The sequence below is a fragment of the Cherax quadricarinatus genome, chromosome 10 (assembly GCF_038502225.1).
Source record: "Cherax quadricarinatus isolate ZL_2023a chromosome 10, ASM3850222v1, whole genome shotgun sequence".
Lineage (NCBI taxonomy): Eukaryota > Metazoa > Arthropoda > Malacostraca > Decapoda > Parastacidae > Cherax > Cherax quadricarinatus.
Genome location: NC_091301.1, coordinates 4,553,290 through 4,565,825, shown reverse-complemented (window position 1 = coordinate 4,565,825; position 12,536 = coordinate 4,553,290). Strand labels below are relative to the sequence as shown.

At 37.2% G+C, this 12,536-nt stretch overlaps 1 protein-coding gene across 6 annotated transcripts in view; it reads right to left on the bottom strand.

The window, feature by feature from the left end:
* The window catches only part of LOC128687898 (multidrug resistance-associated protein 1), a 196,140-nt gene that overhangs the window by 24,339 nt on the left and 159,265 nt on the right, over positions 1–12,536 (bottom strand). For 5 of the 6 annotated variants that reach the window (XM_070083532.1, XM_070083530.1, XM_070083531.1 and 2 more), the window contains 5 exons: positions 10,680–10,806; positions 7,148–7,285; positions 4,286–4,396; positions 3,949–4,107; positions 1,928–2,094 (listed from right to left, as the gene is read on the bottom strand). In XM_070083532.1, coding sequence (XP_069939633.1) covers positions 1,928–2,094; positions 3,949–4,107; positions 4,286–4,396; positions 7,148–7,285; positions 10,680–10,806 — 702 coding nt within the window. Of the gene's footprint in view, positions 1–1,914; positions 2,095–3,948; positions 4,108–4,285; positions 4,397–7,147; positions 7,286–10,679; positions 10,807–12,536 lie in introns of all 6 variants that reach the window. The other variant, XM_070083534.1, reaches the window with a different exon arrangement.

Genomic DNA, 12,536 nt, shown 5'->3' with positions numbered 1-12,536 from the left:
ATCATTATTACGTAGTATTGGCATCATGAGTAGAGAGAGACTTAGCGATTTTAATGTGTACCTGCACACCAGCACAGTGTGTAAGTATATTTAGGTACAGGTACACATAAGTATAATTATCAGAGTACATATAAGATATGCAGTCACTTTAAAACACTTGAAATTTTGGAAAGTTTATTGACATAATAGATGAGATCACGGAAAATGTAAACAAACCGGGTGGGGGGCGCCGTATTTGAAAGACCGCTTGCCGTATAGCAAATTTTGGTCATAATTTGACATCGCCATATTAGCGGAACGCCGTAAAGCAAGGCCTTACTGTATATGCTTCTAAACTGTTGTGCTCTGAGAACCTTTGCAAAAACAGTGATTATGTGTGAGTGAGGTGAAAGTGTTGAATGATGATGAAAGTATTTTCTTTTTGGGGATTTTCTTTCTTTTTGGGTCACCCTGCCTCAGTGGGAGACGGCCGACTTGTTGAAAAAAAAAAAAATGTTATATTCTCTTAAAAGATACCAAGAAACAGCCAGGAAAACCATAAAAGCCATCCTAGAAAATGGCGATCTGCAATTTTAGACTAAACAAAAGATCTAAGTTTTACTCTTCTCATCATGCACTGCACAGGGCAGGATTTTTTTTTATACTGTGCATTCTCACTGCACCAACCTATTCTCTCATATTTAAGCCAAAATTTAAAACTCCCGACTTATCTGAGGGAGCCGTGCTCAAAGCGTAAATCTACATGACAGACCATGGTATCAATACCGTAGATCCGCGGCCACTCAAAGGGTTAATAATTTACTATAAAAACATGCGTGAGCGTGTTTGATTGGAGTGAATGGAGGCAAATGGTTTTTAATACTTGACATGCTGTTGGAGTGTGAGTAAAGTAACATTTATGAAGGGATTCAGGGAAACCGGCAGGCCGGACTTGAGTCCTGGAGATGGGAAGTACAGTGCCTGCACTCTGAAGGAGGGGTGTTAATGTTGCAGTTTAAAAACTGTAGTGTAAAGCACCCTTCTGGCAAGACAGTGATAGAGTGAATGATGGTGAAAGTTTTTCTTTTTTTGGGCCACCCTGCCTTGGTGGGAATCGGTCAGTGTGTTAATAAAATATAAAAAAGTATTACAGAAATAAACACTCCATAGTATATAAAATTTTAAGTGTATGAATTGCAGGCCGTAGGCTAACAGTAACATCAAATTTTGATGAAATGGGAAACTTTCCCTACCTTTAAGATGTAATGAAAAAAAAAAGGGACTCCTAGGCTCTTAGTAAGGCAGTCGGAGTGCTTAAACCCCATCACCACTATAGGGGTGTTTATCATGATAGGATTATCTATATAGGACAGCTTCATTTATGATGGGCAAATATGCTATCACCTGACAATCCAGTTCGAATAAAGGAAGGGGGTAAAGGAGGTTTTTTGGGCGAGGGGCTTGAACTTCCAGCAAGCACATGTGAGCGTGTTAGATAGGAGTGAACGGAGACGAATGGTTTTTGAGACCTGACGAGCTGTTGGAGTGTGAGCAGGGCAATATTTTGTGAAGGGATTCAGGGAAACTGATTAGCCAAACTTGAGTCCTGGAAGTGTGAAGTACAATGCCTACACTTTAAAGGAGGGGTTTGGGATATTGACAGTTTGGAGGGACTTCTAAACTGTCGTATCTGAGTGCCTCTGCAAAGACAGTGATTATGTATAAGGTGAAAGTGTTGAATGATGAAAGTATTTTTCTTTTTGGGGATTTTCTTACTTTTTGGGTCACCCTGCCTCGGTGGGAGATGACCAACGTGTTGAAAAAAAAAAAAAATACCCAAATAATAGTATTTAATAGCACATTGTGTGTGTGTGTGTGTGTGTGTATATGTGTGTCTCAACTATTTTAGTGTGTATAAATTAGAAAATTACTTACACAACTTTCTTACCTGAGGTTTTCACCACCTTCTGATACTTGGTGCTGAAGACCATTTGGTAGACCAGATACAAATTCTTTAAGGTGGGATTGTTCCAGTGCTGACCACACTTTAGCATCATCATATTTATGAAAGGGATCAAGATTCATCTGCAGTGTCCCACTAAACAGCACAGGATCCTTACAAAGGAAACATCCCATTAATTCTGTATTCCAAGAGCCTGCTGCAATAATATTCATTTTTTTTTTAAATCAGCAGCCATTGTCTGCCAAGGCAGGGTGAACTACAGAAGAAAACAGTCACACAATCATCTTTCCAGAAGTGAGTAGACTTTTTTTTTTTTTTTTTTTTTTGTCAACAAGTCGGCCGTCTCCCACCGAGGCAGGGTGACCCAAAAAAGAAAGAAAATCCCCAAAAAGAAAATACTTTCATCATCATTCAACACTTTCACCACACTCGCACATTATCACTGTTTTTGCAGAGGTGCTCAGAATACAACAGTCTAGAAGCATACACATATAAAGATACACAACATATCCCTCCAAACTGCCAATATCCCAAACCCCTCCTTTAAAGTGCAGGCATTGTACTTCCCATTTCCAGGACTCAAGTCCGACTATATGAAAATAACCGGTTTCCCTGAATCCCTTCACTAAATATTACCCTGCTCACACTCCAACAGATCGTCAGGTCCCAAGTACCATTCGTCTCCATTCACTCCTATCTAACACGCTCACGCACGCTTGCTGGAAGTCCAAGCCCCTTACCCACAAAACCTCCTTTACCCCCTCTCTCCAACCCTTTCGAGGACGACCCCTACCCCGCCTTCCTTCCCCTATAGATTTATATGCTTTCCATGTCATTCTACTTTGATCCATTCTCTCTAAATGACCAAACCACCTCAACAACCCCTCTTCTGCCCTCTGACTAATACTTTTATTAACTCCACACTTAAATGACCCTCCAAGTATAACATACCCAACCCTTTCAAAGTGCAAGCACTGCCCTTCCCAGCTCCAGGACTTTAGTACTATTAACTAGTATTCCCAGATTCCTTCACAAAGTTACCTTGCTCACACTCCTACATTCATTTGTAATACACCTACACTAGCCTGTCAGATGATTAAATCCCTAAGCCTCTTTTATCCTTTTCTTCAAACCATTCATGGGATGATCCCTTTCCCTCCTATCTTCCACCCGAGATTTAGATACCCTCTTTGTCTCTGTCTCTGTATCTGTGTATCAGTCTGTGCCTGTCTCTGTGTCTGTGTCTATGTCTGTGTCTGTCTCTGTGTCTGTTTCTGTGTCTGTGTGTCTGTCTCTGTGTCTGTGTCTGTCTGTCTCTCTCTCTCTACTGTCCAGTTCTTCAAAGCACACTGCTTATACTGTAAAAAAAAAACATTTAAATTTTGCTGTATTGAAAGGTGATTGAACAAACTTTCAAAGATGTTACATTTAAAAAAAAAATCAATTATATTAAAACAAAAGTAACACAATGAAAATCTAGTATATAATACTGACAAGTTGTGGTCAAAGACACACGAGCAAACACTTTGAACATTTTATTATGAAAATGTTTTGATCCTGAGACCTTGTTTACTCCATATGTAGGGCTTGAGAAGACAGGTTTATATAGGGAAATGCTACCTTACTAAACTTCAGCTTACCTTTCATTTACCATTCTCTACATTAACCTGTTTGCTCATGAGTCTTTAACCACAAAAGTAACGTAAGTGGGTAGGGAAGAAGGGAAATGGAGGAACTGGGAAAGGAGATAAAGAAAGGAGGGGAGGGGAGAGGCAAGATGTTAGGAAAAAGAATGGAGAGTAGGGAAGAGGGAAGGGATTATTCTTACTATGTTCCATATCACTTTACTGTCTAACTTTAGATGTATTACATATTTGTATGACTGAAATTACAGTTACTATACACATTCTGAAATGACAATATTCACAGCACTTTCAGCAGAAATAAACTTGAAAAAAGAAAACTTGACTGTGAAGAGTATTACAGTATACACACATCAAACATACCTGAGGAATTATAGTCAGCCGCGAGCGTAAATCATGAAGGCCTATCTTAGAAATATTGACATTGTCAATGACAATGTTACCTCCAGCTGCTTCTATGATCCGGAACAAAGCTAGAGTCAATGATGACTTACCAGCACCTGTTCTGCCAACAATTCCAATCTGAAAAAATCAAATATCAGTACGAGAGAAAGTAGAGAATAAACTATAGTATTTTTTTTTTTTTTCAACAAGTTTATGATCACATTATTCCACTACGCGAGTTTACTCTCACACTGGCTGGGGGCAACATGAAAAAAAAAAATATAATAATTAATACATATGAAAGAAAAAATCTAACCTTTTCACCTTTTGTTATTTTACAATTAATGTCTCTCACCACCAAATCAAGCCCTTCGCGATATCTGGTAGAATACTTGTTGAATTCCACAACTCCAGCTTCAGGCCATTCCTAGAATCACAAATATAATATTAACAAGCATTAAAGCCATTACAATTACATTTCTTCATTTATTTCTTTATTTTGCATCAAGCCTATCAATACTAGCTTAAAAGCACAATTTTTCAATTATGCTCAGTAGTCATAACAGGATGCAATTCTCTTTTATATCTTTCTTTTGTTCTTCTTTCAACAAACTGGCCATATCCGACAGAGGCAGGGTGGCCCAAAAAGAAAAACAAAAGTTTCTCTTTTTAACTTTAGTAATGTATACAGGAGAAGGGGTTACTAGCCCCTTGCAAATGTTGGATTCAAATAACCATTAAAAAAAGCTGTTAGACACTGAGGAACAGCAGTTATTCCAGTGAAAAACCATCTGAAAAATTCACTAATATGTGAAATGAGAAACCTTGACAATGTGTGTAAATGGTCAGGACCCTCAAAATTAGTGCTGGCAGAAATGAGATTAAAAAAAAAAAAATTCTTCTGTAATAGAAGAGAATCTCTAAAAACTTACAGAATTACAAAGGCGCAGTTGGCAGTCTGGCCATAAATTACTCCTTGGCGAGTTTGCCTAATCTGAGTCCTATTTTAAACCAATTCCAATGCTCATTTTAAATAAATTCTTAGCTATTTTGCTAGTATGCCTTCCTTTCTATTGACTGAGCACAAGGAACTGCTCATTCAACATCAGAACAACCCTATAAAGTACACAGAAGTTGGTAATTTGACAAATTTTACCCACAGTTAATAAATTTGAATTTAAAAACAGAATCGAAAATAAACACTGTAGACATTCCAGTAATTAAAGCAACTTATCCTCTGTTCATTAATCATATATTACACATGACCTCCATATTGAATACATCACTACATAAAGTCAAAGTTTTACCTTATTTCTCTTCTAATAAAATATAACAAGGAATATAATCTAGTAAAATTCATAAAATACAGGGCGAGGGTTAGGGGCACTTATCCTTCTTCAGCAAAATTGTCAAAAATAGAATACTTCTGCTACTTTGAGCCCTATTTCAAGCTATTTTTGGCCCTGAAACCCACCAAAATCATCTTTATTTCAATGCTATGTTTTCTATTTTATCAATTGTCACCAAGAAATAGAAAACACCTCCAAATCATTATTTTAACCCCTTAACTGTCCAAACATAGATCTACATTCCTACCACTAGTACTCCAAGTGTAGATTTACATTTTATTTTTCCTGCCACCAAATTTGGCATGATTGGCCTCAGATGCCTGGTCAGTATAGAATGCGTCTTAACACTCGGTGTGGGCAGTATAAAAAAATCTGGGACCACTTAGTACCTAGTGGGAGCACCAGTTCAACTGAGCCAGCTAGAGTAAACAGTGCAGCAAACACCTGGGATTCACTGATGTCATGTAGTATTAACACTCCCAATTTAAGAGGAAAGTGATACTGACCCTGAGTTTAGTGGCTCTGAGGTGGATGTGGCCATAAGTGGTCGAGGAAATATCAAAAACCTCGATACTAACCCATGTGTAACACCCTTTCAATTTTGGTACCACTGGTAGTTTCATCCTGCCAGAATGTCTTATAACCTATGCCCTAAGTAAAGAAAAAATTCTGGAATGTGTAATATGCATTTGGCAGGCTGGCTGGCCAACTGGCTGGCCAGCAGCTGGCTGACTGGTTGATTGACTTTGGCTGTCTCTATCTCCATCTGTGTCTGTATCTATATCTGTCTCTGTCTATCTCTATCTCTATCTATATCTCTGTTTCACAGGTACACATACAATTATACATACAATTATACATAGTGTAAATTACCTAGGATAACCCAAAAAATCCAAACAAAGTGCTTGTAGGTAGAAAGTGCATAGTAAACATGACTGGCAAATAATACGCATTTACACTTGCTGAAGGATCAGATGTGGCGACAACTGCCAACTGTGGGTGTGTAATACATGTTGGTTCACAAGTGACTCTCTCTGAGGCAGAGACAAGTAGAGAGACAGAATGAGACAAGCAGAGTGACAGATAAACAGAGACAGAGATAAACAGATACATAAAGAGCTAGACAGAGAGCTAGACAGACAGAGAGCTAGATAAACAGACAGACATGTTTATGTGTAACAGTGAAAACAAATAAAGCCAAGGTTCATCAAATGTCACCATTTGATGAACCTTGGCTGCACTGTCAGTCCATTGCTGATAGTGCAGCAATGGACTGACACTTGTCTTACATCATGCTTCAAGGGAACTTATTATTATTATTATTATTATTATTATTATATACTCCCGCATATCCAAAACATTGCTGGGACCTATAAATACTGTCTGGGACAAAATTTACTTCTCACATCATAACTGAGGGATCTGTGCTTAAAAATAGATCTATTTAAGTGACATTGACATTAATACCACAGATCTATGTATGAGACAGGGAAAGAGTTAAGAGTGAAAATGATGCATGTTAATAAAAAAATATGGTAAAGGACTTATAGTTAAGATCTGACAGATTCATGAATATTAAAAATCTGGTTGGCTGCAAATAACACTGTAGTTATTGTGCTTCTCAAAAGGTCCAAATTCTATAGATGGAACAATAATGGTGTTAAATAATTTAAATCGGGAGGATTCTGAGGATGACAGACTAGCAGATGATACAAAAGGGAGAGCTGAGAAATTAGATTTCCATCATATTAATTTTTTTAGGTAAACAATTATAAGTGTACCAATGAACTGTTAGTTAAACTGTTTTACTTCATGAAGTTATATCTCACCTGGTGAGGTTTATTACTGGGTATTTCCCAAGGTGCTTCCTGTGGAGTCTCTGAGTATTCTTTGATGCGCTCTACAGCTACTATGTTGGTCTCTACATCAGACGACATACGAACCAGCCAGTTTAGAGTTTGTGTTACCTGAAGCAATATAAACCAGTTATTCCATTGGTGAAAAAAAGAAAGGAAACAACTAAAACAGAAATAAGAAATACAATGTTCTGTAGTTGGAGAGAAGTGAGGACATTTATGAATCAGATTTCTATATTTACAAGAAACACAATGCTTGCTGATTTGGGTTAATGTTCTGTTTACATATTATTCTTGTAAAACACATTATATGCACTGCATTTTGATAAAGTCTTGAGAAATGGAGGACAGGGTAATGAGGGAGGGAGGGAGGGAAGGAAGGAGGAAGAGAGAGGAGGAGGGGGAGAGAGGAAGTGAGAGAGGAGGAAAAGAGGGAGGAAAAGGAGAGGGAGGGGAGGAGGAAGAGAGGGAGGGAAGGAGGAAGAGGGAGAAAGGAGAGGGAGGAAGGAGGGAAGAAGGATGAAGAAAAGGCAAAAGAAACAACAGCAAGATAAGCAACAGCAGCAGTAGAAACAGCAGCAAAACCAGAATCAGCAGCAGCAGAAGAATCATTAGTAGACAAAGTAGGTACAGTAACAGTAACTGCCACAAAAGAAAAACAAATAAATTCTTGAGTGAATTAGTGTTATAAGAAGCTATGTTAAGTAAGAATTGAGCGAGTGTCAAGGTTTATATATATATATATATATATATATATATATATTTTTTTTTTTTTATTATCACACCGGCCGATTCCCACCAAGGCAGGGTGGCCCGAAAAAGAAAAACTTTCACCATATATATATGTATATATATATATATATATATATATATATATATGTATATATACAGGTCTCCCTCAACATTCACGTTTTCAACTTTCGCGGGCTTCACACATTCGTGAATTCCCAACCGCCAAATTCCCAGCCTCCAAATCATATTTAAGTTTACCGCCAAGAGTCCTTACTACCCTCCCTCCGACCCCTGTAACTGGCAACTGGCAGCCAGCCCTCCCACCACTGTGTGGTGAGTGTTTTGTTTGTTCATTATTTGCTATTAAACTACAGTATAAATAATGTAAACCCATCCATGACTGCATATTAGAATGGCTATTCAGACAGGTATTGGAAGGTGACATCATGTGTTTACTCTTGAACACAGCAAAGAATTAAACATTTCTGCTACTGCTAATAATAATAATAATAATAATAAATACGATAGAATTGAAGAAGGAAATTGTACAAAAATACGAGGGTTGAAGCAGTGGTGGAGGAAGTGGTTGACGCATCGTCGGTGTGGCTTTGTTTATGCTGGAGTGAGTATTAGTCTCCGTGCTCTTCCAAACATTTCACAATAATTCATTGTATTTGGTGCTTGTAGATTGAGTGTGACTGGAGTGGTTGAGGCAGTGGTAGAGGCAGTTATAGAGGCAGTGGTAGAGGCAGTGGTAGAGGCAGTGGTAGAGGCAGTTATAGAGGCTGTGGTAGAGGCAGTTATAGAGGCAGTGGTAGAGGCAGTGGTAGAGGCAGTGATAGAGGCAGTGGTAGAGGCAGTTATAGAGGCAGTGATAGAGGCAGTGATAGAGGCAGTGGTAGAGGCAGTTATATTATTATTATAATAAAAAAGAAGCGCTAAGCCACAAGGGCTATACAGCGCTGCATAGAGGCAGTTATAGAGGCAGTGATAGAGGCAGTGGTAGAGGCAGTGGTAGAGGCAGTGGTAGAGGCAGTGGTAGAGGCAGTGGTAGAGGCAGTGGTAGAGGCAGTGGTAGAGGCAGTTATAGAGGCAGTGCCTCTACCACTGCCTCAACCACTCCAGTCACACTCAATCTACAAGCACCAAATACAATGAATTATTGTGAAATGTTTGGAAGAGCACGGAGACTAATACTCACTCCAGCATAAACAAAGCCACACTGACGATGCGTCAACCACTTTATTTTCTGCATAATATTTACACCACACATTGCCCTTAAACAGGACTTCTGCCTCCAACCGTCTCCTCGCTGCTGCATTTACCACCCAAGCTTCACACCCATATAAGAGTGTTGGTACTACTATACTTTCATACATTCCCTTCTTTGCCTCCATAGATAACGTTTTTTGACTCCACATATACCTCAACGCACCACTCACCTTTTTTCCCTCATCAATTCTATGATTAACCTCATCCTTCATAAATCCATCCGCCGACACGTCAACTCCCAAGTATCTGAAAACATTCACTTCTTCCATACTCCTCCTCCCCAATTTGATATCCAATTTTTCTTTATCTAAATCATTTGACACCCTCATCACCTTACTCTTTTCTATGTTCACTTTCAACTTTCTACCTTTACACACATTCCCAAACTCATCCACTAACCTTTGCAATTTTTCTTTAGAATCTCCCATAGTATCATCAGCAAAAAGTAACTGTGTCAATTCCCAGAATTTGATTCCCCATAATTTAATCCCACCCCTCTCCCAAACACCCTAGTGGTGACCTCCACCACTGCTTCAACCCTCGTATTTTTGTACAATTTTCTTCTTCAATTTTATCGTATTTATTATTATATTATTATTATTATTATATTATTATTATATTATTATTATATTATTATATTATTATTATTATTATATTATTATTATATTATTATTATTATTATTATATTATATTATTATATTGGCAGTTTGGAGGGATATGTTGTGTATCTTTATATGTATATGCTTCTAAACTGTTGTATCCTGAGCACCTCTGCAAAAGCAGTGATAATGTGTGAGTGTGGTGAAAGTGTTGAATGATGATGAAAGTATTTTCTTTTTGGGGATTTTCTTTCTTTTTTGGGTCACCCTGCCTCGGTGGGAGACGACCGACTTGTTGAAAAAAAAAAAAAAAAAATTATTATATTATTATTATTATTATTATTATTAGCAGTAGCAGAAATGTTTGATTCTTTGCTGTGTTCAAGAGTAAACACATGATGTCACCGTCCAATACCTGTCTGAATAGCCATTCTAATATGCAGTCATGGATGGGTTTACATTATTTATACTGTAGTTTAATAGCAAATAATGAACAAACAAAACACTCACCACACAGTGGTGGGAGGGCTGGCTGCCAGTTGCAGGGGTCGGAGGGAGGGTAGCAGGGACTCGCAGTGGTTGAGGCAGTGGTATTTAATAACATGCATGTTATTAAGGCATAACGTATGTATTTAGTACAATTTACGACGTTTTCATGTACTTTATGATTGTTCATGGTTGGACAAGTTAAGGAAGCAGCATTGTATTATATTTCCCTACAATATATTGGGGCACCAAACATTCACGGTTTTTCAACATTCACGAGGCTCTTGATCCCCTAACCCTCGCGAATGTTGAGGGAGACCTGTATATAAAAAAAAAAATCTAAACAAGCATAAAAATCTTTAAAGAGGTTGACTGCATAAGTATCGTAGTTTTCCACGATTTTGTAGTAAACGTACGGAAAGTGCATAGCTGACAGACAATCCTACTATTCCACCGCTGATTCTACCTCGGCCCATGACAGCAAATAAAGCTGCGGAAAATGTCAATATGTTGCCAATGGTCTCCAGGCGAACTGCTAACCATCTGTGAACATAAATTGTTATTTTACATAAGGTAGTAAGATTCATTACGTTCACAAATATTGTAATCCCTCTAAATTTGATATTTTTATAATACCTTAACTGACTTATAAATAATTACAGAAAACAATTTAAAGTCATCATTTTGCAGAATATGTATTCCTATGTACAGCATTTATTTTTTTATAAAATTTGTTTTGTATACCAAATGCATTAATATTTTGTATAAGATCATTAAGTGATTACAGTACTGTATAAATTTGATTAGCTATCTATGCAGAAGTTACTGGAATGAAGCTATGCTTCTGGTGTCCAATCCTCAGTATTTATTTGCTATAAAAGTTTTCAGTGAGTGTAGCCCATTTCACCTTCTCCTGGATCTTAGTTCAGTATTCTACCATTCATTGTCAAGAAAATATTCTGTATCCTTTACATGCCACTTATTTTCAGTTTACAATTGTGGCTACTGAGTTTTGTTGATGGTGGTAAGAAATGTTTATTTTCTTAATTTTTTTATGATTCTGCATGTGGTTATCATGTTGCCTCTTTTCTTTAAATGTGTCTTGATGGGCTCATATTTTTTTAAATTAAAAAAATTAATGCTATTAAAATTAAAACTATGTATTTCTTATAAGCCATGCAAATTACAGTAGTTATACATTCAAAATGATTGTATTCTAAATTTGATCTTATTATAATACAAATATAATGATACAATATAAGGTTCAGAAGAAAGCAACTACTAAAGTAATGCAAATGTTACTTATATCTAGACTTGTATTAAGTCTAGATATAAGGGCCCCACTTATACGGCAGGTTAGGTTCCAGGCTACCGCCGTAAAGCGGAAACCGCCGTAAAGTGGAACACCCTTTTTTTCCACTTATAAATGCATACAAACACTAGATAACAAGTTTACACTAACATATATTAAGTTAGCAATAGAACCAGGCATCAAAAAACAATAAAAAAGTACAATACACACATAGTGCACTCATTACTTACCTTAAAATATTTATAGTCTTAATCTAGGGTGAGACAAGTAGTATTTATTGTAAGAAATCAAGTGTGGTATGTATGGTAATAGCCAGGCTACCTTACCAGGCCACCCCACCCACACATACTATTCTATGATATTTAAGCATCCCAGAGCGATAAAATGTATATACAGTTCACTCATTACTTACCTTAAAATATTTGTAGTCTTAATGTAGGGTCAGGAGTAAGTAAATGAGATAAAACAAATAAATGAGAGAGAGAAAGAATGAGTACATGAGAGGGGACAGGCGCAGAGTTATGTAAACAAACCAGGCGAACGTAAGTTTTGTAAACAAACGAAGTGTACACGTCTGGTTTGTGTACAAGTTACATTGTGTACAGGTTGTCTCTACATTGATACGGTAGAATTAATAAAGAAGAATACTCCCATTCTCATGTAACATCATTTTGAGAAGAAATGAAGCTCTGAGTGAAGGCAATGGAAATAAGTCACACTGACTTTTTTGGGTTATCCTAGGTTCTCTACACGTATGTTGTTATGTATGATAATCTATGTAACTGTATTTGTGTATACCTGAATAAACTTACTTACATACATACGAAAGGAATAATTTTCTACAGTTACCCCCAGTAACACATTTTCTTTTATGTTAGATTAGAGAAAATGTTATTCTTGCCGTCACTTGTACAAGTTATGTGGCTCCCACATCTTATATTTATGTTTATTTATTCTATTG